Here is a 26,396-nt window from a genome sequence, read left to right as displayed (position 1 = left end):
AGGGAAATATGAGCCAGCACAGAGTGTCTCGCCGTTTATTGGTCTGGCAGAAATCCATCTTGTTACAGTTCGGAAAGCAATGCATTCGCTCAAATGACCTGAACATTTCCAATTTGTTAAACATTTCAAAACAACACACAATCTTGGATTTGCTTAGAGGTTTATACCTTGGGAAAGAAGAAATTTCAGGCTGGGAGAAATGGAAAGTAGCTGTTCAAATGGTGTGAAGTTGTCCGTAATAGGAAATTGGCATGTTCTTTGTTCCATGCTGTAACGCTGGTAAAATGCAACTTCATATAATATGTTTGTTCTTTTTTGTGTGCTTCTTTGCAGGCCAGATTTTATATGCATCGGCACTGTGCACTCCAGAGCAATGCGATGATGTCTTAGACCAGCGATCACTTGCAAGAGGGGACTCTGCTAGTTTTTCCCCCTATGGGAACTTCAGGTGATGAGTCAGCACTAGTGATGGAGATCCATTGAGTCCCTGACACTATTCATTGCCCTTTCCCCCTTTACCCTCTACCCCTGCCCTGCCTGGCTAGTGCACGAACATGCTGCGCTTCCTCCCACTCAAGCTTGGCCGTTTGTACCGGTGTCTGAAGCTTCTCTTTGTCATTGGGCTGTTTGTCATCCTGCTGATGAACACACACAACCTCTTTGCCTCTTTCCAAAAGAATGAACTCACCGACCGAAGGTTCATCAATCTCAACAAGTGCCCAGCCTGCTTTGGCACCAGTTGGTGTCGCAAGTTCATGAATGGACAAATATCCTTCGAGACATGGGGTCGGCTTCGCTTCCTGGATGTCTTCAATGTGAAAAACGTTTTCTTTGCCCAGTACGGGGAGCCTCGTGAGGGTACTCGGAGGATTGTACTCAAGCGTTTGGGCTCCAATCAAGAGCTTACTGATATTGACCAGAAGATCTGCAAGCGGGCAACAGGTCGACCTCGTTGCGATCTTATCCAGGCCATGTACAAGACTGAGTTTGCCCGACTTAATGGGGACGTCAGACTCCTAACCCCAGACGTTGTGGAAGGCTGGTCAGACCTTGTTCATTGTCCATCCCAAAGACTGCTGGACAGAATAGTCAGGAGGTACGCTGAGACAAAGGACTCTGGAAGCTTCCTCCTCAAGAATCTTAAGGACACAGAAAGGATGCAGCTGTTGATGACCTTGGCTTTCAATCCAGAACCCTTAGTGCTTCAGGTAGGCTTTTTTTGTGTTGTCTTCTAACCCATCTCTCTCTGACAGTCTCCCTGGGCCTGTAATATATCGTCTGGGTTATAAAAGCCAGATCATTACGTATGCTCTTGAATTGCCTTTGATAATTCCTCAAGTCGAATAGAACCTGTCAGTTTGGTGGGCTGCAAATAGGTTAAAAAATGCCGCTGTAAATTATAGGGTGTGCTACTTTCCCTGCTTCTCTGTTTCCATTCCTGACTGCGTAGTTTGCAAGCCACAATTCTCGAGTTTGAAGTCCTGCCCCAGTAATCTTGAAGGACCTCAATTGGGAAGTGTTTAATTGCAGCCTTATAAGCCAAAGCTGATGGGTTTGTCTTGCCTTAATGCATATTTTAAAGATTTCTGAATTATTCAAAAACTTAATGGTCATTAAAATTTTATTTCTAAAACTGTGTTTATCGCCTTAAGAGCTTGAAGATATCGCATACGCTGCCTTACAGAATAAGCTGGTTTCCTATCAGTACAGTTATAATGTATCTAATGAGACTCTGTACTGTTTTTGCCCTCATTCCAGCATATTTTCTCCTGGCAATACCATGCTACTTGCAATCTTGACATGGCAATGATAATAAGGGCCACTATCTGACCAATTTTCAATACTTATTTGCAATTGGACGATCAATTTCAAATTCACTTGTCATTGACCGCAGCTGGTAAATGCCCAGAACAACAAAAGAACACAAGGAAGGCCTGTGAAGACATTCGGTGTCTTGCTGACCTCTAATCCATCACAAGGTCCTGACACCCTCTGGCATTTGCTAAACAAAGAGGAGATCAGCCCAATCTATAAAATCTGATTAGTTGTGTGTGGTCCCTGTCATTTGGCGCCCTCCTCTTTTGTCTCTCTATTTGTTTTTCACTCTCTGTTGCTTCTTCTGCAGTGCCTCTCTTTTTGCCATCCAGAAAAAGTTTGTAATGCCATTACATATCAGTTCAAAGCACCCTGTGATTTATCACCCCCCCCCCCCCCCCCCCTCCTTTGGATAACCTGGACAAGCACCAGAGGAGCTTCTGGGAGACCCTGAAGGGTGGTTTAGTGCCTTTGGCTGTTCCTTACACACACACACACACGCACAAAAACAACAACATAATTTTTTTTTTTATATTTCAAGAACAGAAGGAAATGAGTGGTTGTGCACCAACTCATAAAGAATTGATGGCATCTATGCTTAGTGTATACCAATTCAGGGAAGATGCTCTTGTTGTTTTATAAGGCTAGACTTTCATTGTTGTGAACCTTGCGGTGCTAGAAACTACTGTGGGGGTACAGTGATGGTAGCAGATCATAATTATCATATATTTACTCATCCATATATATCCAACTTTTTTTTTGCTGTAAAAATGGGCGTGGCCATTTGTAAATTCTATGGGTCTAGCTTCTGGTCTCATCCACGTCCAGCTATTTTTAGCTGTACAAAACAGTTTGTTTTGCTGCTTGATATTGAAAATTGGTTTGTCTTATATTATTTTAATGCATCTTAATTATGATCACAATGGTTTGTAGTGCAAACAGTTTTACCATTTTCTGCGTGTTGTTATTCTCCTCATTATTTACCTATAGCGGTTAATGAGCCGTGAGTCTCACCCATATGCTTACTTCCACATTAAAGAAAAAGGTGGATAAGTTCGAGGAAGCTTCTTTAAAATCGTTTGGCAACACACAATTTCAAAGTACCTAAACTACAGGAACTCTACTCCTAAAAAGGTACTTTGTTTCTTTAAAACATTGGTCTCAAATTCAATTTCTGGAGGGCCGCAGCTCTGCACAGTTTAGCTCCAACCAGCTCCAAATCACACCTGCTTGGAAGTTTCTAGTGATCTTGAAGAGCTTGATTAGCTGGATCAGGTGTGTTTGATTAGGGTTGGAGCTATACTGTGCAGAGCTGTGGCCCTCCAGGAATTGAGTTTGAGACCAGTGCTTTAAAATGTACTAACGAAAAGTAACTACTACATTGAAACTAAGGATGGGCATTTTCCAAAAATTGTGCATTCGAATATTCGGGCTCATAAAAAACAAATATTCTAATATTCGTTTATTTAAATGAGGTTTAATGAGAAAGACGTTATTTTTAATGATCAAGTTTTTGTCACGATTTCTGAACAAGCTTATGATTAGCCATTACACAACAATAATAATAATTTGTTGCATTTATATAGCATATTTTCTGGGTACTCAAAGCGCTTTACATAGAAGGGGGGAATCTCCTCAACAACCACCAATGTGCAGCATCCACCTGGATGATGCGACGACAGCCATATTGTTCCAGAACGCCCACCACACACCAGCTTATTGGTGGAGAGAAGACAGAGTGATGAAGCCAATCAGTGTATGGGGATGATTAGGAGGCTATGATGGTCAGAAGCCAATGGGGAAATTTGGCCAGGATGCCGGGGTTACACCCCTACTCTTTTTCGAAGGACATCCTGGGATTTTTAATGACCACAGAGAGTCAGGACCTCGGTTTAACATCTCATCCGAAGGACGGTGCTTTCACAGTATAGTGTCCCCGTCACTACACTGGGGCATTAGGACCCACACCCCTGCTGGCCTCACTAACACCTCCCATCCAGGTACTGACCAGGCTCAACCCTGCTTAGCTTCAGTGGGCAACCAGTCTTGGGCTGCAGGATGATATGGCTGCTGATGTCTACAACAACGTTACATTATATCGCAAGGTTTTATTTTGGTAATCGTGTAAACAACAACAACACAAAATACATTAAAAAAAGCATTCAAGATCAAGCAGAGCAAACTGAAAAATCAAGCGGACTGTTCCAATTAGGCTACAGTACAGAATGTACTGAATATTATAAACAATAATATGCACATGCTAGGGTGAAAGTTTTTTCCTCAGTCTGATAACTATAAGAACGCGCTGACAAAGATAACGTGTGCTAACAGTTTCTTAGCGCTTTGTGTTAAACCACTATCCTTCGAGAAAACTTTATATATGTCTGAAGATAATTTCACTATCAGATAAACTCTCTTCTCGGCTCAATCGGAGTACAGCTGCGCTTACCTGCAGTCGTGAATGCAGTGATGGACAGCTGTCTTTCCTCAGTCGACTGTGTTTGGATTTCATGATTTCTCATTGTGGTGGTGATAGTATGATAAATCAGTTTCACTAATTCATTTGATCAGAATTACATTGTCAGATCATTTAGTAAGATCATTTAGATCAAAGTAAATCCAAACTTCGCGAGGCAGATGACGACGTTCTGGGATCAAATACTATCAACTTAACACGCTCCACAGCGCCACCCAGTGCATGTAGTTATAACTGCTTAGGATTCATCATGGATTCCCTGCATTTACGGCCAGCAAATTAACACATAGTAAAATTCGAATAGTGTTTTTATTGTTCGAATAATAATTACAGACCGAATGTTCGACTATTTGTGCACACCCCTAATTGAAACTATTTATGTGAGCAATATTTTGATGTATTTACCTTCATTTAGTGTGCCAGCATTAAACAGAGATGTGTTAACTACATACAATGAATACAATTAGAATCTAGTCTCGGGGACTTCACAAACCTGCGTACAGTATGATAAAAAAGACAGTTTATGAGAGTGTGTTTATTATTACCTTGCTTAATAAGGTATAATACCTAGGCATTTTGCCTAGAAAATTGCAACTTTTCATTTTCCGTCGGTCTTAGTACACGATGTAACTGCAGAAGAGTCAATATTTAAATAGGAAAATGATCGAAACTCTTTGGTCATTTTTGAGCGAGATGCTAATGGTCTAATCCGATTCAATGATCTATGCTAAGCTAAGCTAAAAGTGCTACCGCCAGACCCGGAGATCGGCTGAATGGATTCAAAAACGGTAAAACTCAACTGTTTAACTCTTGGGGAGTTGTAAAATGAGCCCATTTTCAAAAAAAGTGGATTGTTCCTTTAAAGAATACCACAAAATGTGCATCCTTCAAGTCCAAAAAAAAAATCCAGAGTACTCCTGTGGTATATGTCAATTTAGCATAGCAATATTATAGTGCTTTCTGGTACTCCCCTCCTTATGTTGTGAATATTTTTGTACTGTAATTAAGCCATCCATAATCACCTCATTTTCTGAGAATGAATTCAAGCAGAACTAGTTTTTCTCTCACAAAACTTCTCACTCCCACTTCTTTTACTCTGTATTTTTGTAAAATACCATGACGCCATTCACCGCTGCTTCAGTTTCCAATCTACTGTGAGGTTTCTGGAAGGAAAGCGGCCCTTCCTCTCAGCTGTGTGAGAAAACCGACCTGTTTTTGTCAGTGGAAACCAATCCTCAGCGCTGTTGTAAGGTTGGCCCACAACACACTCCCCTTTTCTGTCCGCTCAATTCATGGTGCTGCAAGTCACGTGGAAAGCAATTCATCCCAAAGGAATAAATATTTTTAGAAAGCATTACGATGGCCAGAAATAATGAATCGCATGTGATATGAAAGACCTTTGTTTTAAAAGGCACACAATCCTGCCATGAAATGCTGAAGCCAACCGTTGTTTATTTTACACTATTCACATAAACTGTAAAATTTTCCTCTTTCAAGCAGCCAGATTTTAACCTTTAAAGCAGCATTATGCTTTGTTTTCTGCTGATTTCTTGAGTAGGTTGAGGAGATTCTGTGACCCACATTCTTTGCAGAGATGGTTATTAATTCACACTTTCATAAGCCGACGTTCCCTGCATTTTATCTTCTGTCTGTGAAGCTGTGATGCATGAGGTCATGTTCGATAGATGTAGAGGCTGGTTTAGGTGACCTTGCTCAAATTTAGCCAGGAGCATGGTACTTTGTTAACAGCCCCCGCGTTAGCATAGGCTCTGCCTGCTCAGCCAGCTTGACAACAGGACATGACAGGCCTGTGGGTTTAACGCAGTCAAGGGTGCAGTGCTTGCCTCCAGAATGGTTGCTTGTTGAGACGCTCCTCCCTGCACCTGACATAGTTTGTGAGTTCAGCTGGAGAATAAATGGCAAAACGGTACTTCTGAAAGCTCCCTCTGGATTGTGAAGTCAAATGAGGGCAGGGTTTTGATAAACAAAGATAGCATTAAATAAAAACTGCATTAAAGGGTTTCGATCAATTGCCAATTAGCAGATGATGTGTAAGCCACTGCATTTGCACATTGTTTGCTGAATGTGTATTGTAAACCATAACAGTAATAATCCCGTTCAGATTGTTCATGGAGAAGTTAGCTTTTTTCTTCTCTTCCCTATCTTCTACTATTGTTATGAGTATTTGCAGGCTAGGCAGGTAATTTAAACATTGCATAATAATAACATTTACACAAGGAGCAAAATTGCATTAGATATTAAGACTTCTTTTCAGAAAATATATCTTGCATTAAGTTTATTTTCTTACCCTTTTGCAATGACTAAATTTAGTGAGGTTTATGCTCAAAACAACAACAAACAACTATTGTAACTTCTTTGTAGACCTCAGCTGAGGTAACTCCGTAAAAAGACAACCAAGACAGGTTCAAGAACACCATGTGTGCTGCTTTATGGAATGAGTCAGTTTTCATAAGCACACAGTCTTTTTTTTTTTGTGGTGGTGGTTGTTTAAATTCAAGGATGATGCCCTTGCAGAAAATGAATGCCAACTTCTTTTTCTGCTCTGGTGGTCACTGGTGCCTCCCACACTTTTGCAATCCTGTCAGCTAATAAAACTCACACCTTCTAAATGGAGATGTAGTCTGTCTAGTCTATGGTGGTCCAGCTGCACAATAAGAAACAGATGTCTTCTCACCACCTCAGCCATTTTGCAAGTGTCTCTCACAGGTGTTTCGTGACCCGTTCTCATTTTAGAGGTAACATTAAGGTGTACTACATAACTTGTTACATAATTGTATTTAGTACAGCTAAGAGGGGTTTTGTTTGAGTGTACACAGATTGGTTAACTCAGTGGGACACAATCTATTTCCAAAATTATCTCATCAAAATAATTTTAGGCATAGGATGGTAGCTGTTTACTTCCATAGTATTTATGTATGTATGTAAATATTTATTTAATTTATTGACATACTATGAAAGTCAGTGGCTACCATCTGGTTACCAATAGTACTCTTTGGTTACCAATGTTCTTCAAAATATCATCTTTTTGTGTTCAACAACTGAAAGACGTTCATGCAGGTTTGACAACTTGATGATTAAATGACATAATTTAAATTTGTTGAATGAACTCTATATGTATGCCTTTAATGACCTTGCTTGTGCTTGTTCAAAAATAGGCCAGTAGACTGAGTATACAGAACAAAATCTTCAGCATTTTATATCTCCTTCTCTTCACTCGTTCTTGTCCTCAGCTGGTGGATTGGTGGTTTGTAATCTGGGATGGGATGCAGAGAGGGAGATTTTGGGGGAAGGGATGGAGAAAAGTCAGCCAAGCTGCAGAATAAGCACGGCACCCCGCAGGGACGAGTTCTCTCTGTAGACTGACTCTGTTTTAAAATTTAATGGCCAAGCAAAATGCCAGACGGGGGTGTTCTGCTTCCACGCCTGCGTGGCAGACTGCAGGTCAAAGACGGGGTTTGAGGGAAAAGGGCAGTCGTTTAATGTGAAGAACAAAACAACTTGCGTTTAGTTCTTCCTCAACAGCCCTTTAAATTGGCTTATCAGACTGTGTAATATGTTTCACAGCCAGCGAGAGGATATTTTCATCCACATAGGTTTTTTTTTTTTTCCGCATTTTCTGTAGCATTTCGTCACTCACTCTTCATCTGAATTGGTGCTAGATGCTTGTCCTGACATGTGTGTTACAGATTCTAGGGATTAACGACTGGAGAAAATGTGAAGAATTTCACCACACCCTGGCAGAGCCTTTTACGTGAGAAAGGCGGTTAGTGACGGTTACACGTGAAACACTGGGAGGCATGACTGCTAATTACTGTTGTCTGTAATGTGCAGTTAACATATATTTGGGTAAACGCACACATCTGCATGCCAAGGTAATGAGATCCCTAATTCTAAAACTCATCCCCTACCAGACTGGAAGATGCTGTAATTGTGTATACGTGTTTTGCAAGTAACATAAATATCATACAATTTTCATTATATTATAGTAGATGTTTTACCAGTTCCCAATTGTTTGCCTTTTTTCCCATCAGATAATCAGCTAATGTCTTTTACTGCAGCTCTAAAGCTATATTTGGCTCAATAACAATTGTGTTGAGAACTAAATGACCATGACAGATTTCAACTTGGTGGATCTGGCAGTATTTAAAATGATTACTATTCAGTCTGTGCTGATAGACTCTTGGGCAGCACGCCGATGCATGGTGCAGTTGTGCTTTGGGCGTCCCAGCTCATGGACTTTTCCCGATCCCCTTTCCCGATAAATAAAGTTCATCAAAGTTGCCCTAAGACCTGTTTTCAGATGGAGCGACATTTAATACACAAAGCCGTAGTTCACTGACAAGCTACCCAATATCGCATTCATTACTGGCGAGGTATCGTCTGCGATTATGATCGCGATATTGCGGAGCTTGTTGTTTTTTTTTTTCTCCATTCTGTCACAGAGGGAGTTTTGGTTCCTTGCCGCTTTCACCTCTGGCTTGCTCAGTTGGGGACACTTATTTTCTAGCGATTATCGTCAATTTGATTTCACAGATAACATTTAAACTAAACTGAGCTAGACAATGACATCACTGAATTCCTGAAAATTGAGTGTTTAATCGTATTTTTATACATTACTGACACTATCCTCCAATTTGATACTGTTAATACTGTTATTGTATCTGTATTGTTAAAAGCACTATATATAAAAAGGTGACTTGACTTGACTTGAACTATGGCTCTGTGTATTAAATGCTGCTCCATCTGAAAACAGGTGGAGATTTACTACGAATCACAGAAACGGCTTTATTGACGAGAGGCGCATGATCATCGCATTTGATTATTTGCACAGCCCTAGTATATGTGCACAAAAGCGGCAAGTGTCAAATGCAGAATTGAACAAGCATGGGGAAAACAAATGGAACAGTAAAACTTCTCAGAAATTTTCACTTTGATTAGTTTGTGCAAGCATATTGCCCAATAACGTGTATCATACTCTGTCTATGCCAAGTAAAGTGAGATGTGTTTTCAGTGGACTTTTAAAAATTGCTTTGCTTCATAAAAAGATAATTTACAATTATTTTTCTTAAATTGGTATAGTCAAGTAAATTTGACATACAATACAGTGTCATTTTCAGTGTCATTCTTGTGCATGCAATCACCCACATACCAACCAAATATTGAGAACCCAAAACAATAATGATGATTCATAGCAATAGATCTTAGGTGCCAAAGCTGTTCTGGATCTGCTTGCCTGAATCCCTCTGTAACTGGTATAGATGTGCTGACAAATGGCATAGTATCGCAAATAAATCATTTACAGAACGTAACGTTTCTTATGTAAGCCTTATGTTACACCTCAAATGAAAAGGGAATTTATAGTAATGTTAATATTTAGTCCGTCCATGAGTTCATTCTCTCAGATGGTTTGGGTCTGCAAAGCTTATAGACAGAACGCTGCTGTGATATGGTATCAGCATATTGCGCACCTGGTTTCAGAGGGTTTTGCTCCAGCAGAGAATCTGCTATTGGCACAATTTTTTATTATACAAGTGTGTTATAAAAAGGACTCTGGCTGACACAGGAAGATGTTTAAACTAGAGCAATGAAATAGTGGGACCATATTATTTGTTAGGGTTGTTTTAATGTGTTAGCAGGTGTTGGTTGACAGAACAGCAGCATTACAAGACAGGCAGACAAGCCAACAGCAAGAAGTTTGTGATGGAAATTTTATTGGGCCAACAAATTAATTATGTGACTGATCCAGTACAGGACAAGATGAAGCACTAACAAGAACATCTGCTTAATGATGTTCGTGCCATGTTGTTAAATTAAACATCAGCGCATATTTCCAGCCAATTTCACCTTTGACATTTTTACCTATATTTGCATTTTATACGGAATAATTAAAAGGCATGTTAGTCACGTATCATAGGGCCATCTCGAACTTCAGTAATAATAATAATAATAATTTGTTACATTTATATAGCGCTTTTCTAGGCACTCAAAGCGCTTTACATAGTAAGGGGGGTATCTCCTCGTCCACCACCAGTGTGCAGCATCCACCTGGATGATGCGACGGCAGCCATAGTGCGCCAGAACGCCCACCACACACCAGCTTATTGGTGGAGAGGAGACAGTGATGAAGCCAATCAGTAGATATGGGGATGGTTAGGAGACCATGATGGTCAGAGGCCAATGGGCAAATTTGGCCAGGATGCCGGGGTTACACCCCTACTCTTTTTCGAAGGACATCCTGGGATTTTTTATGACCACAGAGAGTCAGGACCTCGGTTTAACGTCTCATCCGAAGGACGGTGCTTTTTACAGTATAGTGTCCCCATCACTATACTGGGGCGCTAGGACCCACCCAGACCGCAGGGTGAGCACCCCCTGCTGGCCTCACTAACACCTCTTCCAGCAGCAACCTAGTTTTCCCAGGAGGTCTCCCATCCAGGTACTGACCAGGCTCAACCCTGCTTAGCTTCAGTAGGCAACCAGTCTTGGGCTACAGGGTGATATGGCTGCTACAGTACACACTCTCTAACCGTATCTGACTAATTCAAAGATTCCAGCATCTCTCGTGAGAGCCAATCATATTTTGTAGGTGCTGTGGATTTTACATAGCTGCCCAGCAATACCCTTGTTTAACAAAATGTATTAAATGCAGATTATTGTAATTGGAGTTCCACATGAATGGTGGATTGAATACAAATTCTCCATTAAACTAAAATACTCATGCATGTTGTTAATACTATCATTCAGATAATACAATATTAATTAAAATATATTTTTGACAAAAACAAATCCCAACATAATGGTTATATTTAGAGAAGGTACTTGCATTTAAAAATAAGTTTCTTAGTCTGTCACAACATTTATCCTGTAAGAAGAAAGTCAACCAGGCTCAAAAATACAGTCTTATTTTTCATCATAATATAAACAAAAATTGGATAATTAAGTTATTAAATTAATTTATGTACACTACCAGTTTTTGAACAGTAAGATTTTTAATGCTTTTGTTGTTTTTTGTTTGTTTGTTTTTGTCTCTTCTGCTCACCAAGCCTGCATTTATTTGATCCAAAGTACAGCAAAAACAGTAAATTAAATTAACAGTAAGTTATTTAAATAATAATAATAATAAAGATTTCTATTTGAATACATTTTAAAATTGAATTTATTTCTGTGATTTCAAAGCTGAATTATTAGCGTCATTACTCCATTCACACGATCCTTCAGAAATCATTAATATTCTGATTTGCGGTTCAAATATATTATTATTATTATGAAAACTTCATAATATATATTTTTTCAGGTATCTTTGAATAGAATGTTCAGAAGAACAGCATAAATATACATTTTTTGTAACATTAGAATTATGTAAATATTATAAATGTTATACATATCATCACTTTTTATCAATTGAAAGAATCCTTGCTGAATAAAAGTGTTACTTTGTATAACCTCCCACCCCCCCAAGAAAGAAAAAAAATATATATATATACAGTGCCCTCCAAAAGTATTGGAACAGTAAAGACAAAATTGCTCTGTTGGCTGTGGAGTCAAGACATTTACAAATATGATTAAAAGATGAATATGAGACAAAACTACAGAATGTCACATTTTATTATTAGCCGTTTCAACACATGTTTTACCAGCTAAGAAGTTCAGCACTTTTAGAGTTTCATCCCTCTATCTGATGTGAGCATAAAGGCCCGGTATACTTCACTTTCTGCGCTCCGTTCCGTGTCGCGACAACCGCGTCTGCGCAGCTTTCAAAGTATACTCAGACACAGAAGAGTGTGGATGGACGAGCTCGACACGTGCAGGACCACCAAGTTGACTTGCGCTGTCTCGACATTCACCTCGCGCATGCGCTGCTGTACGCGGACTGGGTGCGAGCTCTCTTGATGACGAAAATGACGTAATGCAGATGATGCACGGAAGGCGGAAGGAAAGTATACTTTGGCCTTAAGTATTGGAACAGTTGCCTCACAGGTCTTTCTAAGTGATCAGCTGTGTCCTGTTGCATTAATTCTTCAGATATTAAAAGCAGGGAATGTGTCGTATCAGTTATATCCATTACTTCTGTATTCTGAATCTTGCATTCGATGATGACACACAAACCAGGATGAAGATGAGGGAGATGACTTTGAGAGAAAAGCAAGCAATTTGGATGCTAAAAGAAAAGAAGCAAAAACAAAGGGCATGGATAAATCAAGAGTTTGAAAACCATCAGCGACACCAGCAACCACCAACTACCTGATCGGCTGAGAAAACAACAGTAGTCATTAAAGCCTTGATTCCACAGCCAACAGAGCAATTTTGTCTTTACTGTTCCAATACTGTATGTATGCATGTATGTACAAAAGCTTTTTATTTCAGATGGATGACCTTAGTACGGTGTACATTTTAGGACATCCTCAGACCTCAGTCATAAAATTATTCGGTGTCGTGCCTCAGACTGAAAGGCTTCAGGTGTCAGGAAAAACGACATCAGGTCTCGTACAATTAGGCATCAGGCAAAACGGACTCAGATTAAAAGGCATCAGATTAAAAGGCATCAGGCGAAACGGACTCAGATTAAAAGACATCAGGCGAAACGGGCTCAGGTAGAGTATGACGTGTCGCGCTGCCTCGCCCCGCCCCATTAGTTTAACATTTAACTGAAACTGTTAGAATATATCAGGAGCGGCTTACCTCCTTCCGCCATCCTCAACCATTCCACACCACTTGTTTTGAAACGCGTGCGTGTGACGTCACATGGGGCGGGGCAGCGCGACACGTCACACTCTACCTGAGTCCGTTTCGCCTGATGCCTTTTAATCTGATGCCTTTTAATCTGAGTCCGTTTCGCCTGATGCCTTTTAATCTGATGCCTTTTAATCTGAGTACGTTTTGCCTGATGCCTAATTGTATGAGACCTGATGTCGTTTTTCCTGACACCTGAAGCCTTTCAGTCTGAGGCACGACACCGAATAATTTTATGACTGAGGTCTGAGGATGTCCTAAAATGTACACCTGAAGCCTTTCAGTCTGAGGCACGACACCGTTTAATTTTATAACTGAGGTCTGAGGATGTCCTAAAATGTACACCTGAAGCCTTTCAGTCTGAGGCACGACACCGTTTAATTTTATCACTGAGGTCTGAGGATGTCCTAATAATTTTATGACTGAGTTCTGAGGATGTCCTAAAATGTACACCGTACCTTTGGATATTTCTGTTCATCCGAGAATCCTGAAAAATGGACTCAACTGATTTAAATATTAAAAAAATAAGTAAAACATAGTCACAAAATAATTAACATATAAGCAGTAGAATGGTCATTACATGAAGGATTTCAATAAAAATATAGTAAATGTTAAACCTCAACAAATATTTTAGTTCAGATTATGACACTTTTTTTCTGTTGCACTCTGTGGTTAATACACATATGCACTCAGTGATTTAATGAAGTCTTTGATGTTTAATAGGGTCTCGCTTACAGCCAGGATAAACCTTTTTGAAAAATGGTAATACTCTTGTGAATTTACAGATAAGAATATAAACAAATGTCACCCACTATGGAAAAACAACTCTGAAGCACATCAAATGACACCAATTCTGTCACATTAAAAAAGTCATATTTGGGTGAACTGTCTCTGTATATTAGTACAAATTGTAGTTATTTGACAAAACTTGTCAAAGAAATCCAATTAACACACATTTATTTGTCTTTACATGTGTGGGGTCCGATTGCAGAAATCACATTGATCAACAATAGTTTTAGCAAATTGTTATCTGACCCAAAGATCCACTCTTGCAAACACAAGAACACAACAGAGCTGCTCTCATGCGAGATGCTGTTTGGAAGGGCATGACATTGTAAAAACTGCAGGTTTACTCTTTTCATCCTCTCCTCTGGAGGAAAACCATTTGTCTGAGGCTGTTTCATTTTCAGCAGGGTTAGATTCTCTAGAGATCTGCTGGGAACACCGGTTTCTGTCTCATTCTCTCCATTTGTTCTCTCTTTTTTTTTCATCCTCCCGGTTTGACCATTTTTATGATTTATTAAATAAGTATGACATTTTGCCAAAATAAATATTACACAAGTCACAAATACTTAATACCTTATTTATTATGTTGTTATTATATGTAGCTATATTCTAAATGCCATTGTGGTTACGGTTATTATCAGGACTGTGATTAAAAATGGGATTGGGGTTCCTGTTGGTTTTACAAGATTTTAATTGGGCTCCTGAGTTGCACATTTCAAAAAACCATTGAAATAAGACAAGACTGTGTGCATGCATATGGGTTCAATTCAGTTGCATGTATAACATTTGGTATATAGAAGAAATGAAGTAGCTGCTACTAAATGTAAATTAAAGGACGTTATCAAAATTGATTAAAATAACCAACTAAACAATTTTCAAACCTCTCAATAAGGAGATTAAAATATCGGAATAGGCTGATAGATGGTCTAATTTACTCCAGGACAAAAATATCCATGTGAGCTGCTATAGGGCACAGCAAGCAGCAAGTTAATTTCAGGGAAAAAGAGTAATATTGAATATGGCTCCTCTCAAGAAATGACAGTGGAGGGAGAAAGCCACTGGTTATTGTCTGGATAAGAATGGAAATGTCCCACTGATCATTCTGAGCGGCCACTGTATCACTGTAGGTGGAGTTGTGCTCCCGCAGCACTTCTTAATGCCACCAATTAACACGCGCTCTCTCTCTCTCTCGCTCTCTCACTCTCTCTCTCTCTCTCTCTCTCTCTCTCTCTCTCTCTCTCTCTCTCATAAAATAGATGCTGCTTAAAAAATAAAAAATAAATAAAAAGAGAGCGAAAGATAAAGGGAAAGATTTCCACGCAAGCACCTCTTTTTATTAATATTAAAGTTTAGTCAATGTTAAATGAGACCCCAGTTTCCAATTTATTTTGCCACTTTAACGCCTCATCGGTAACGTTAATAACTCCTGGATACTGGATTAGAGTTTTAAGCGCATTGGGGGGGACGTCAAATAAGCAGAGTATTTGCAGAACATCAGTAGGCTAAAACACTGAAATACTTAACTTTTTCTAAATTATTTGGCAATTATTTAAATGTTTGTTGTGAAGCCATTTAAAGAGGCCATAAAATCACCAAATAGTGGGTGAATTGGGAATTTAATGATGATAAATATTTTGTGTGTGTGTATATATATATATATATATATATATATATTATTTTTTTTTTATTTTGTATTTATTTATTTTTTTTCTCCAGATATACTGTGTTCAAGAGTGTGCTAACATGACAGTGGCAAAAATTTAAATGAGTTACAAAAATTATATTTCAGTCATAATGTCATTCTAACAGCTACTACTACTACTGCTACAACTACTACTAATAATAAAAATACAGTTCAAACACTTGGAGTTAGTACGATTTTTATAAAAAAAAATTAAGTCTTTTCTGCTCAAGGCCGCATTTATTTGATCAAAATTCAGTTAAAAGGTAAATCTCATTACAATATAAAATAACTGTTTACTAGGGCTGCACAATATATAGTTTCCTCATCGATCTCGCGATGTGCACATCCGCGATAGTCACATCGCAGGATGTGTGATATTTAGTAGGCCTATACTGATTATAATATTTATACTAGGGCCGGGACTTTAACGCGTTAATTTAGATTAATTAATTACACAAAAATAACGCGTTAAATTTATTTAACGCATTTTAACCGCACCGTGGAACGTTTCTCACTGGATGAGTTTCGGCGGACCGATTATACTGGAGCACCAACTAGCGTTCAGACAAAAACAAACCACAGTGAACATGGACAAAGAAGCTGATGAGACCGCTTTGGTTGGCCCTGTGGATGGGAAATTTAAAAATCCATATGAAAAAACTTACTTCTCACTGTTCTCAGGTCAAATATTTATATGCGATTAAAATGCGATTAATTTATTACAAAGCCTCTAATTAATTAGATTTTTTTTTTTTTTTATCGAGTCCCGGCCCTAATTTATACTGATCGTTTTCTTTGCTCACACACAAGAGATATCCATTTTTAAATAAATTTAGTAGCAGAGCTACTGCAAGCGATTTTCAGTGCTGGAAAATCCATTTATCCTTTGTTGAAACTTCAGCATCATCGAGGAGAGCGCAGTCAATTACACAGCATCACTGATTATAACGGGTTCTGTTGCATTTTGTCGTGTCGCATCGCACCACTGGACACGAGTGGTGCGATGCAATGGAATTCAATGGAATTCACTTATGCTGCTATTTGTGCCTGAAATGGCACATGTGTGAAACTATGTCAAAATGCATGTCTCTGCAAGTATACTTGTAAAAAATCAGTTTGGTAAACAATTGAGAAAGAAAGAGGATAACAAAAACATCAGTTTAATGTCCCTGTTGCTTTCTGTGTCATATTAATCAAACAACAAAACAGAGAAAAATCACTTTTGTAGCTTTAACACAGATTTATTAGATTTAATTTATACAGTGAAGACTTTTTAAAATATTTTTAGATTGTAATTTATTCCTGTGATGAAAAGCTGGATTTTCAGCATCATTACTCCAGTCTTCAGTGTCACATAATCCTTCAGAAATCATTCTAATATGCCGGCTTGCTGCTTAATAAACATTTCTTATTATTTTCAATATTGAAACCAGTTGTGCTGCTATCTTTTTCTTTCCTGGAAACAGTGGTACTTTATTTTCAGGATTAAAAAAGGAATCTTTGGTTGTAGCCACTTTTGATCAATTTAATGCATCCTTGCTGAATAATTTTTGTCAAACTCTTCTGAGCAGTAGTGTGTGCATGTGTTGTGTTGTATTGTATTTTCTATTTTATTTTCATATTTTTATCATATAAAATATTGTATTTTCACATGTTAAAACAATTAACTGATAACCATTAACCCCCATCTGGTCAGCACAGGAAGAATTTAGCATATTCCAGTGGAGTGCCATCCCCAAATTTTGACAGTTCTGTCAGCTGGCCCAAAATTCTCTCTCACACTGGCCCTAGTCCACTCAGCAGCCGTCTTTGAGTCCCAGACTGACAGCTGCTGCTGCATGAACTACATAAAAGTGGCTGTAAATGTGATGCCGAACAGCCTTAGGGCCTCCTTACACAGGTCTTTTTTTGCTAAAGGCCAACCTTAATAGTGCAGCTTCAAAGCTGTCTGGCTTCTGCATGTACACCGCTGATAGAATGTGTGTGGCATTTTATTTATTTATTTAAAAAATATTTACTTATTTTTGGAAATTGATTAGGATGTGTACATTCCATCTTTTCAAGGTGTAAGGAATATATAAACTTTTACTTGATGATTAGACTGTTAAATTTAATGTCTAAAAAACATTTTCAAAACCAACATAAACACTACAAAAGAAATTAAAAAAGATTTGGACAGTGTTATGTGATACTGACCCAATAGCATCTCAGGAGTACTGCCATCACCCCAAATTTCAGTATTCGCATACTGTGTGCAATACACATACAGCAAAAATAGCATACATAATATAGCCGCATGAAGATACCTCTTGTGTTTTCCCCTTCTACATTACCATTTTAAGAGTGGGTAACACAAAGCTCTCGGACTGAACAGAAGCTGTTTTATTCTGCATCCTTTTACTGATTGTATGTTTTTAAATAATATGTGTATGGTGAAATATTAATGAGACTCCGCATTAAACTTTAACCAGATTCTGAGGCAGATTAAAGTAGGCTATTAAATTTCTCTGACTGTGAAATAAAAGCGAATCCGATTGCAGTCGTACGCCTTTTTCCCTTGCGCAGCGCTGTCTGTCAATATCAGTGAAGCTCATGTGAGTCATTTGAGTAGCTTGGAAAAATGAAGCATGTGAAATTATTGCTGAATATCAGCCAGAAGGTCCCAGAGCAAAACAAGACGAAGGTTTTGTACATTGCAAATATGACTCATTAAAATAGAGTGGCACTCTGATTGAATAAACCAGATTGTGTAGTCAGGACAGTGTATGTATTTGGTTTTTCCTTTTATTTTGCTCTAATTTGTGCTCTTTCATATCTAATTGACTCTGCACTTCCACGCTGCAGTAGATGGAATAGACAGAGGAGCTGTAATGAGACGTGCCCACTCAGGGCCCTGAGAGACCAACCCAGTTGCTGGGGTACAGCTGCTTCACTTGCCTCATTTGTGTGTATCTGAAGAGGCTAGCAAAGTAAAGTCACAACTGACAGATGCCTCCCCAGCATCCACAAATTTCCTGCCTCTATGTGAGTCAGACAAAACAAGCATCATATTAAAATAATAGCCTGCTGTTTTGCATGCAATTGATGTTGTGTTTTTTCCCCCTCTTCAAGTAGCCCTCCTACCAGAGCTGTTAGCTTTCATCTCAAAACATTTCAATTTGACGTCTGGACACTAGAAGCACCACCGTCAGCGTTGAAACCAATCACAATTCCCCGTAGTCCAATTTACTGTTATTCTATGAAGGTATTTGAAGTTCACATGGAGTAGCCAACTTAGTTTGACCGAAGAAATGGTTTCATTTGAACTTGAAGTTCGGTGATGGGGTACGATGGGAATTTCGAAACTCGCTTAGTAGGGTCTTTTAACTTTTATTGAATATAAACTCCAAATCGTTCCCTTGTGTGCTCTTTTCAGAGTTTCCCCTCAGACGAAGGCTGGCCATTTGCGAAGTACCTGGGTGCTTGCGGGCGGATGGTGGCGGTGAACTACGTGGGCGAGGAGCTGTGGAGTTTCTTCAATGCTCCCTGGGAAAAGAGAGTAGACCTGGCCAAGCAATTGATGGACATTGCGGAGCAGCTTACTAACAACGACTTCGACTTTGCTCTCTATCTGCTGGACGTCAGCTTCGATAACTTCGCCGTGGGCCCGCGGGACGGGAAGGTCATCGTGGTGGATGCGGAGAATGTTGTGGTGGCTGACAAGAGGTTGATCAAACAGAGTAAGTGAACCGATTGCCTGTTTCCTGTATGTACAGTAAACCTCTGCCTGTACACACAAAGTTTCTTTATTTACTGTAGTGAAATAAAGGCATCCTACACACAACTTTTCTCCCCAGAAATATACATAATCCACATAATTTGAATATAAAAATGAAAATTTCATCTGACCCAGAAAAGAAAATTATCTTATCATTTACAGAAGGTGCTGGATATTACTTATAAATTGTAGTCTGTTACAAATTACATGATTGAAATATATTTGGAACAATGTGAGTGACAAAATGATGACAGAAATGTAATTATTGAATGAATTATGACATTAAAGGATTCATTGTCACAAACAAATGCCATTGTCACTAACTTGGCCAATGTAGTTCATTCTGTCTTCATTCTCTCTGTCAAAATGTCATAATATTCTCAGAATTTTGAAGGCTAACTATTCTACAAGATTAAACTAATTACATATGCATAAATATAATGAGGATATGATGTTCAGAGAAGCTTCAACGCAGCAGTAGTGCCTGTGCAGGTGTGTTTGTGTGAAGTTCAAACCCTTCTCTATCTCTCTTTCTAGTCATAAAAAGCCCATAAATGAATGCATTAAAAGTAAAGGCTGCTGAGGCAAGTAACCAGTTTTTTTTCTTTTTTTAAGAATCCAAAATTGGCAATGGCATCAGATGCAACTCTTTTCCCTTTTTTAAAATGGAAATTAAGTTAATATTAACTCGCCCTCATATCATTCTATATCTCTTTTGTAACTTTGTTTTTTTTTTGTTTATTATAATAATAATAATAATAATAATAGGCAGTGACCAGTTGTGCTATAGCTCTACATTCGTTCATTATACACCCCGATAAACGCCTTTAAAACCCAGAATGATGCAGAAAGTGCTGTTACACACCCACCACATCAGAATCGAGTGCGTCACCAGCGTACAGAGACATTTTGTGTTGTACCTTTGTGTTTTGTGACCAGAATCTCAGGGGAGATACCCAACATCAGATAGAACACTATTCAGAGAACAAGGCTTGTTCCTGAAAGCCTCAGATAGGATACGTGTCTGTGCGGGCGGGTTCGCGAGAGACTCACACGTGAGGACAGAGTGACGCCAGTTGGGTCTTTCTTCAATGGCGACTTGTCAAAGTGCCAAAAGCCTCACAGAAGAAGCTCTGTCATTGAAGTGGGAGCGAGCCCTTGAGGGGAGGGTGTCCCCTTTTACCAGTCAAACTGCTCCGCTAGGATGAATTTAAATTGTTTTAGCTCAGCTTTGAAGGTGTACTAAAGCTAGACACTGTTTTTACAAGCAAGCTTAAGGATGTTGGGTTTCATTCACAAATAATTACCTTTAAGTTTCATAATTATGGGAATCAAAAGCATTCTACTGCTAAATGTCCACTGGATTCACAACAGGTGCATACGCATGGTGATTTCTTACCCTTGTGATTTTAATGAATCTGGATTATTCTAGACTATTGATGAGTAGCGTAATACACACCCAGTTGATCTGCATGTAAGGGCTTGTTGCACAATAACCATCTTTAAAGAAATACAGACACTTGCACCATTCTCAAGCAGTTGAAAAACAAACACCAAATCTGTTGAATTCAAGGACAATCCATTCCATCCTTTTCATATTTTTTTTAATTTTTTTTTTAATTAATGAATCTTTATTTATTTGTATTTGTTTTTATTATGTATTTATTTTATTTTTTTATTAAACCCAGAAACTGGTACTAAGTGACCCTTCTGGTACATATTGTGGGTTACTTAATGTTTTTTTTTTCTTCTAATAATAATAATAAATGTATACTCAAAGTTACATTATATGATTTTATTTATTTGTTTGTTCAACATTTTATATTTGTTTTTGTTTATTTGTTTGTTTGTTTTATTTTAATTCCAACCATCCATCCAACTTTTATATTTATCTATGCATCCATCATTTATATATTATTAATATGTATCTATCCATCATCTGCATAATGTATTTTATTTGTATTTATCCATCCATCCATTTGCTATTTATATTTCTGTTGTTTATATTTACTCACCTATCCATCATTTACATTTAACTATTCATCCATCATTTATATGTACTTATGTGTCCATCCAGCCATTATTTATATTATCTATATATCCTTCCGTCCATTAATCCATAATCTTTTCACATTTATTCTCTCTATCTTTGTTTCCATCCATCCATATATTCTAGTTTAGTTTATATTTATCCATCCATCCATTCATCTTTATATTTGCTGTATGTTTTTTTTTGGTTCTTATGTTGTTGTTATTTTTGTAATAAATTTCGAGTGAATTTGATTGTAAACTGATGTGATGAATCATGATTTTATGCACATGTGTTTGTACGGTTGGTTAGTGAATGGTAGCCATTGTAATCGGTCTTGACGGGAAGTTTTGCATTGCATCAAGAATTTGACGTAGAAACACATTTCGACAACTGTGCAAATAGATTGAGACCAAAAAGACTCTTTGTTATGAACAATTGATGGTACAGAAGGCCAGTCAATTAGGCTGCAAGTTCACCAGTGCAGTATTTAAAGAGCACAAAGCGACATTGATCCGCAGCTCTGTAATGAAATTAACTGCAGTGCTTTGGAGAGAGCCTAGGACAAGTCTTGGATACAGAATGTTTGTCTAAACCAGCAACGCAGGGAAAGCCACAGCCTAAAATGAATTTTGATCTGGAGCATGGCTCCGCTCCACTGACGCTCACAATCACATTTGTCTCTCTGGCTTGCTAAAGATGATCAAGTAGCTTCTTTCCATCCTTGCAACGGGCAGATGTCTTGTCCAGACATAATACAGCACAGATTACGATGATGTGTTTGTAAAGACATAAAAGAGGAGGGAAGAGAGGGAGGGGATTCAGAAGATGAGGACAACCTGAGTTCAGACTTGAATATAATGTAGAGGACTGTAAAATGTTTATAGGTTAAGCTTTATCTATATTGCGATTGGTATGTTTAGTATGCAGTTATTGCAAACTGAGAGTTTGTCGACAAAGTCTTTGACATGCTCTTCTTTTTGATCTGTATTTTTTATTTTTTTTTACTTGTCTTATTCCATTTATATTTTTTTGCACAACATTTCTCAAAAAGTTCCATTAAGTGTTTTCACAATACGTAAATGTCTGTAGTCCGTACCAATTTTGGTGAAATTGCATGGTTTAATTTAATAGCAAAAACTTTTGGAACACGTACCCTATAAAAATGTAACTCTTTTAATAATTATTATTATTTATAAAAAAATGTTTTGCAGAAAGTGTATGTTCACATACTGCTACATAACACTGCATGAAAGGTAATATTCGAAAAGGCATAATAGGGCACTTTAAAGCAAATTATTAACGGCAAACTTAAACATTCATTGACAGCAGTAGTGACTCCTTTATTAACTGTTTTAAAATATAAAAACAAAATAAATGTAATTACTATTGGAACAAAGCGTTTTAAGCATTATGCTGTCACCCAAAGCACTGCATCCTCAGGATATATATTCTACAATAAATGTAATAATCATGGTCATTTCCTCTTTCCATGTGCTTTGACTGTAATTATTGCCGTTTGTGGCTATATTTTCATATAGCATTAATTTGTGGTGCTGCATGCTTGCTTGCTCCAATGTAAGGGTGTTAATGCTAAGAGGAAAAAAAAATAAGAAAAGAAACTGATCTAATTAACTGCATGCTACAGATATTGTACGTACTTTACCGAGAATAAGCATTGGTCTTTCATGGTCTTTAAACCTATATGCACTTACACAAAGATACAGACCTGCATTAAGACCTCATATGTCTTGGTGTTGCTGCACAGACGTATGTAACAGATCTGTGCATTAGAGGTAAGACAGGGTCTGATCACACATCAGTCACACAGACGTCTAGCAGAGTAAATGACATCTTTTCACCTTGGCTCTCAGCATCTGCAGATCTGTGTTGAGCGATGATTGAGTTTAGGCATTGGTCTGGGGCCTGAGGCAGAGCCTGATGCCGGAAACATGGATTGAGTCATTGAGGAAGGACAGGGGCTGGAGTGCATCGAGTTTCTCAAACATGATTAGGGGTTGGCATCTCCTGGGTTGTTTCACTCTAATCGATTTGATCATTAATGCAACTCCAAAGACTTTCCCATCATAGAGATTGTTATTTATTTGCACCGGTTGCCAAGTTCTTGAAAAATAAGTGTGAAGATGAAGGTTGTATGGATCGGTGTTCTGGGTAAAGAAACAGACCAATTTGTGTCCCTTTATTAAGGAAGGAACATGCTGTACTTCAGAAATGTCCACCTGATTGCCTCTGTGCTATTTCTAAATCACAAACTGCTCTCTTGGTCCATCGACACTGAATGAGTGTGTCCAAATATGATTTATTAAAGGCAGATATTATTTTCAATTTTAAAATTAAGAAATACTGGCCTTTTTTTTTTTTTAAGAAATGTCAAACCTAAAACACGCTTAATGATGTAATTGTGAAAAGACAATTCAAGACAAAATGTTGCCACACTGTGAACATTGTGTTCTGTTGCAGCAGACTAGCTGCAAAAAACTGACTTTGTGTGTGTATATATATATGTATGTATGTATGTCAAATCTAAAATGGTGTATAATGTGCCAAATAAGTATCTTTATTAAATAGAAATAAATAAATGTAAATAGCAAGAAAAAACTAAATCTAAGAAATAATAATTCAAGTTAAGAAAGTGAATACTAATTATTTCTACTATTAATATAATTATTAAAATGTTTTTTTTTTTTTTTGTCTGCATTATGATATCAGGGCAGTTGTATCACCCTGACTTTTTAAATATCAAAATTAACTTTAATTTAGCCATTTAAAACATCAAGTCATTGTATGAATTAATTGCATTTTTGTATTCATTTTTAGAATGTGCAAAAAAAAAAAAGCATTACGTAATTTTGAAATTTGTCGTAGTTTTTACAAAAACCTACAAAACATGAAATAAGGTTTGTCTGTGATACATTTTCTTCAACTACTACATATTTACTCTTGTTTCTGTCATCTTCCTGTAGATAAGCCTGAGAACTACGACGTCTGGTACGAGAGCAAGTTTGAGGAGTGCGACAAGGAGGCCTGTCTCTCCTTCTCTAAAGACATGTTGTGCTCGCGGGTCACAGTGGACCACAATTATTACGCCATCTGTCAAAATCTGCTTTCTCGATATGCCGTGTGGCGGGGCAGCTCCGGCGGACTTCTTCACGACCCCCCGCCACACATAGCCAAAGACGGCCAGCTCAAAGCCCTGTTGGACGAATGCGCCAACCCTAAAAAGCGGTACGGCCGATTCCAGGCAGCTAAAGAACTGCGGGAGTACCTAACCCAGCTAAGCGGTACCGCTAGGTAATGACCGCCCATCCCTGGCAACGCTCAACATTCACCCATCAATGTCCGACGACATCTTTAGGGTTTGAGGATCTTCTGTGACTATCTCAGACCAATCATCCTTCACACCACAATCTGTTATGTGTGCATTTTGTTTCTCTTACATTTATCTTTAAATTATTGAAATATCTTGAGTTCATTGCTTTTATTCAATGGCTTATTTTGCAATAAAGGCAGCGGTTATGTCACCATTGTCAACATCCTCCGATTTCTCGCTGTTTACTTGCAAAATGACGACACCTCGAAAGGCAGCTGGGAATGTCAGTACACGAGCATTAACTCTGTCCAAAACTTTTCAGCATACGTCTTCTGCCTAATTGATTCACTTACATTCCAGGAAGAATGAGTTTAGCGTAAAGCATAATTTTGAGATGGTAGAGAGGATGTGGAAGTCTGTACATAATTAGAGCAGATTGGAGAGGGGAAATGAGTTGGAATTGCTTTGCATATACCAAAGAGTCTGGTTCTATGTAACTCAAACCTCTGAACTAAAAGGGCAGAGCCTAAAAACCGAGCGTAGTCAAACCACCCCGGAGCAAATTCATGAATGCGGTTAGACTTGTTACGAAGATTTGTGTTTGTATTAATCAAGCAAAGTCCAGAGAGACGGCCACAATGAATCCAAATTACGTGGTGCTATTAAATCAGAGCGGGGTCCAGGTCTCTAATTGGCCATTAACTATAAATAATGTACCGGCACACGGTGTGATGTGGCACTATCAACTCCTTGACGTGTGAACGTGCATCTGCACAGGCTGAAATGGAACTTTCTATCTTTAAAATCCATCTTAACATTTCAATTTCACAGCTCTGCAATTGAATTAATCAAAATTTAATTAAATGTCTCTAACACTTAAGATCATTTAACTTTGAGCCATCAGCCTGCTGTTTTTTTCCCCCTCCTTGGTTTGATTTTGCACTTGGTGGACCAATGAATTAGATCAGTATGCTAATGAGTATGCGTTAGATAATGAAGTACGCTAGCGCTTGACTGACAGCATCACTCCATTGAGCCTGGATTTTGAAAGCTAGCTAATCACTTTTTAACTTGATGTTTCTGCCAGTGCAAATGAATGAAATTAATTTTTTTTTTTATTTCGCTGTTTGGGTTCTGGCTAGTCAGAGTCAAAGCAATAAGTGTCCATCAGCCATTATCAGTGAAGATCCCTCCACTCTGGTCAAATCTAAACCGGTGTCCGGATGGCCTCTCGTTAGGTGTTGGCACGTGAGAGATTTTTTGCGTGCTATAAATAAATAACTGTCCGCTTTTGTACTGTACTTCTGTTTCAGTTGAGTATTATATCAGCTGTGTCTGATTTTACTGTGCCTTTCATTCAGAAGTTGTATTTACAACTTTTTAGTCTGTTTAAATATCAATGAATAAATGAAAATATATAAATGAATCTATATATATACTTCCAGTGTCTGTTGTCTAAATTATTTTGGATGCGACTGCATTTTCCTGAACTTATTAAGGTAACTAAATTATTATTTTATGTTTTCATAATTTTAAATTCATATTTTTGTTTTCTTTGCACACAAAATGTATTCTTGTAGCTTCATAAAATTACGGTTGAACCACTGATGTCACATGGACTATTTTAATGATGTCCTTACTAACTTTCTGGACCTTGAATGTGTCAGTTGAGTTGTTGTCTAATCTATACAGGGTCAGAAAGCTCTTGGATTTCATCAAAAAAATCAAATCTTAATTTTTGTTCCAAAGATGAACAGTTCTGACGGG

The 26,396-nt window shown here is 38.1% G+C and overlaps 1 protein-coding gene across 2 annotated transcripts in view; it reads left to right on the top strand.

Annotated features, from left to right (window-relative positions):
- The window catches only part of LOC306864633 (divergent protein kinase domain 2A), a 35,248-nt gene extending 9,180 nt beyond the window's left edge, over positions 1-26,068 (top strand). The window contains exons 2-4 of one of the 2 annotated variants that reach the window (XM_079408758.1): positions 334-1,208; positions 18,928-19,231; positions 24,283-26,068. In XM_079408758.1, the coding sequence (XP_079264884.1) occupies positions 555-1,208; positions 18,928-19,231; positions 24,283-24,614 (1,290 nt within the window). In that variant the 5' untranslated portion in view covers positions 334-554 and the 3' untranslated portion in view covers positions 24,615-26,068. The remainder of the gene's footprint in view (positions 1-333; positions 1,209-18,927; positions 19,232-24,282) is intronic. The other variant, XM_079408759.1, reaches the window with a different exon arrangement.
- Positions 26,069-26,396: the final 328 nt, after the last annotated feature.

This window comes from Barbus barbus (assembly GCF_936440315.1).
Source record: "Barbus barbus genome assembly, chromosome: 46".
NCBI lineage: Eukaryota > Metazoa > Chordata > Actinopteri > Cypriniformes > Cyprinidae > Barbus > Barbus barbus.
Note: the sequence above shows the minus strand (reverse complement) of the source record. Positions and strands in the feature narration are given on the sequence as shown.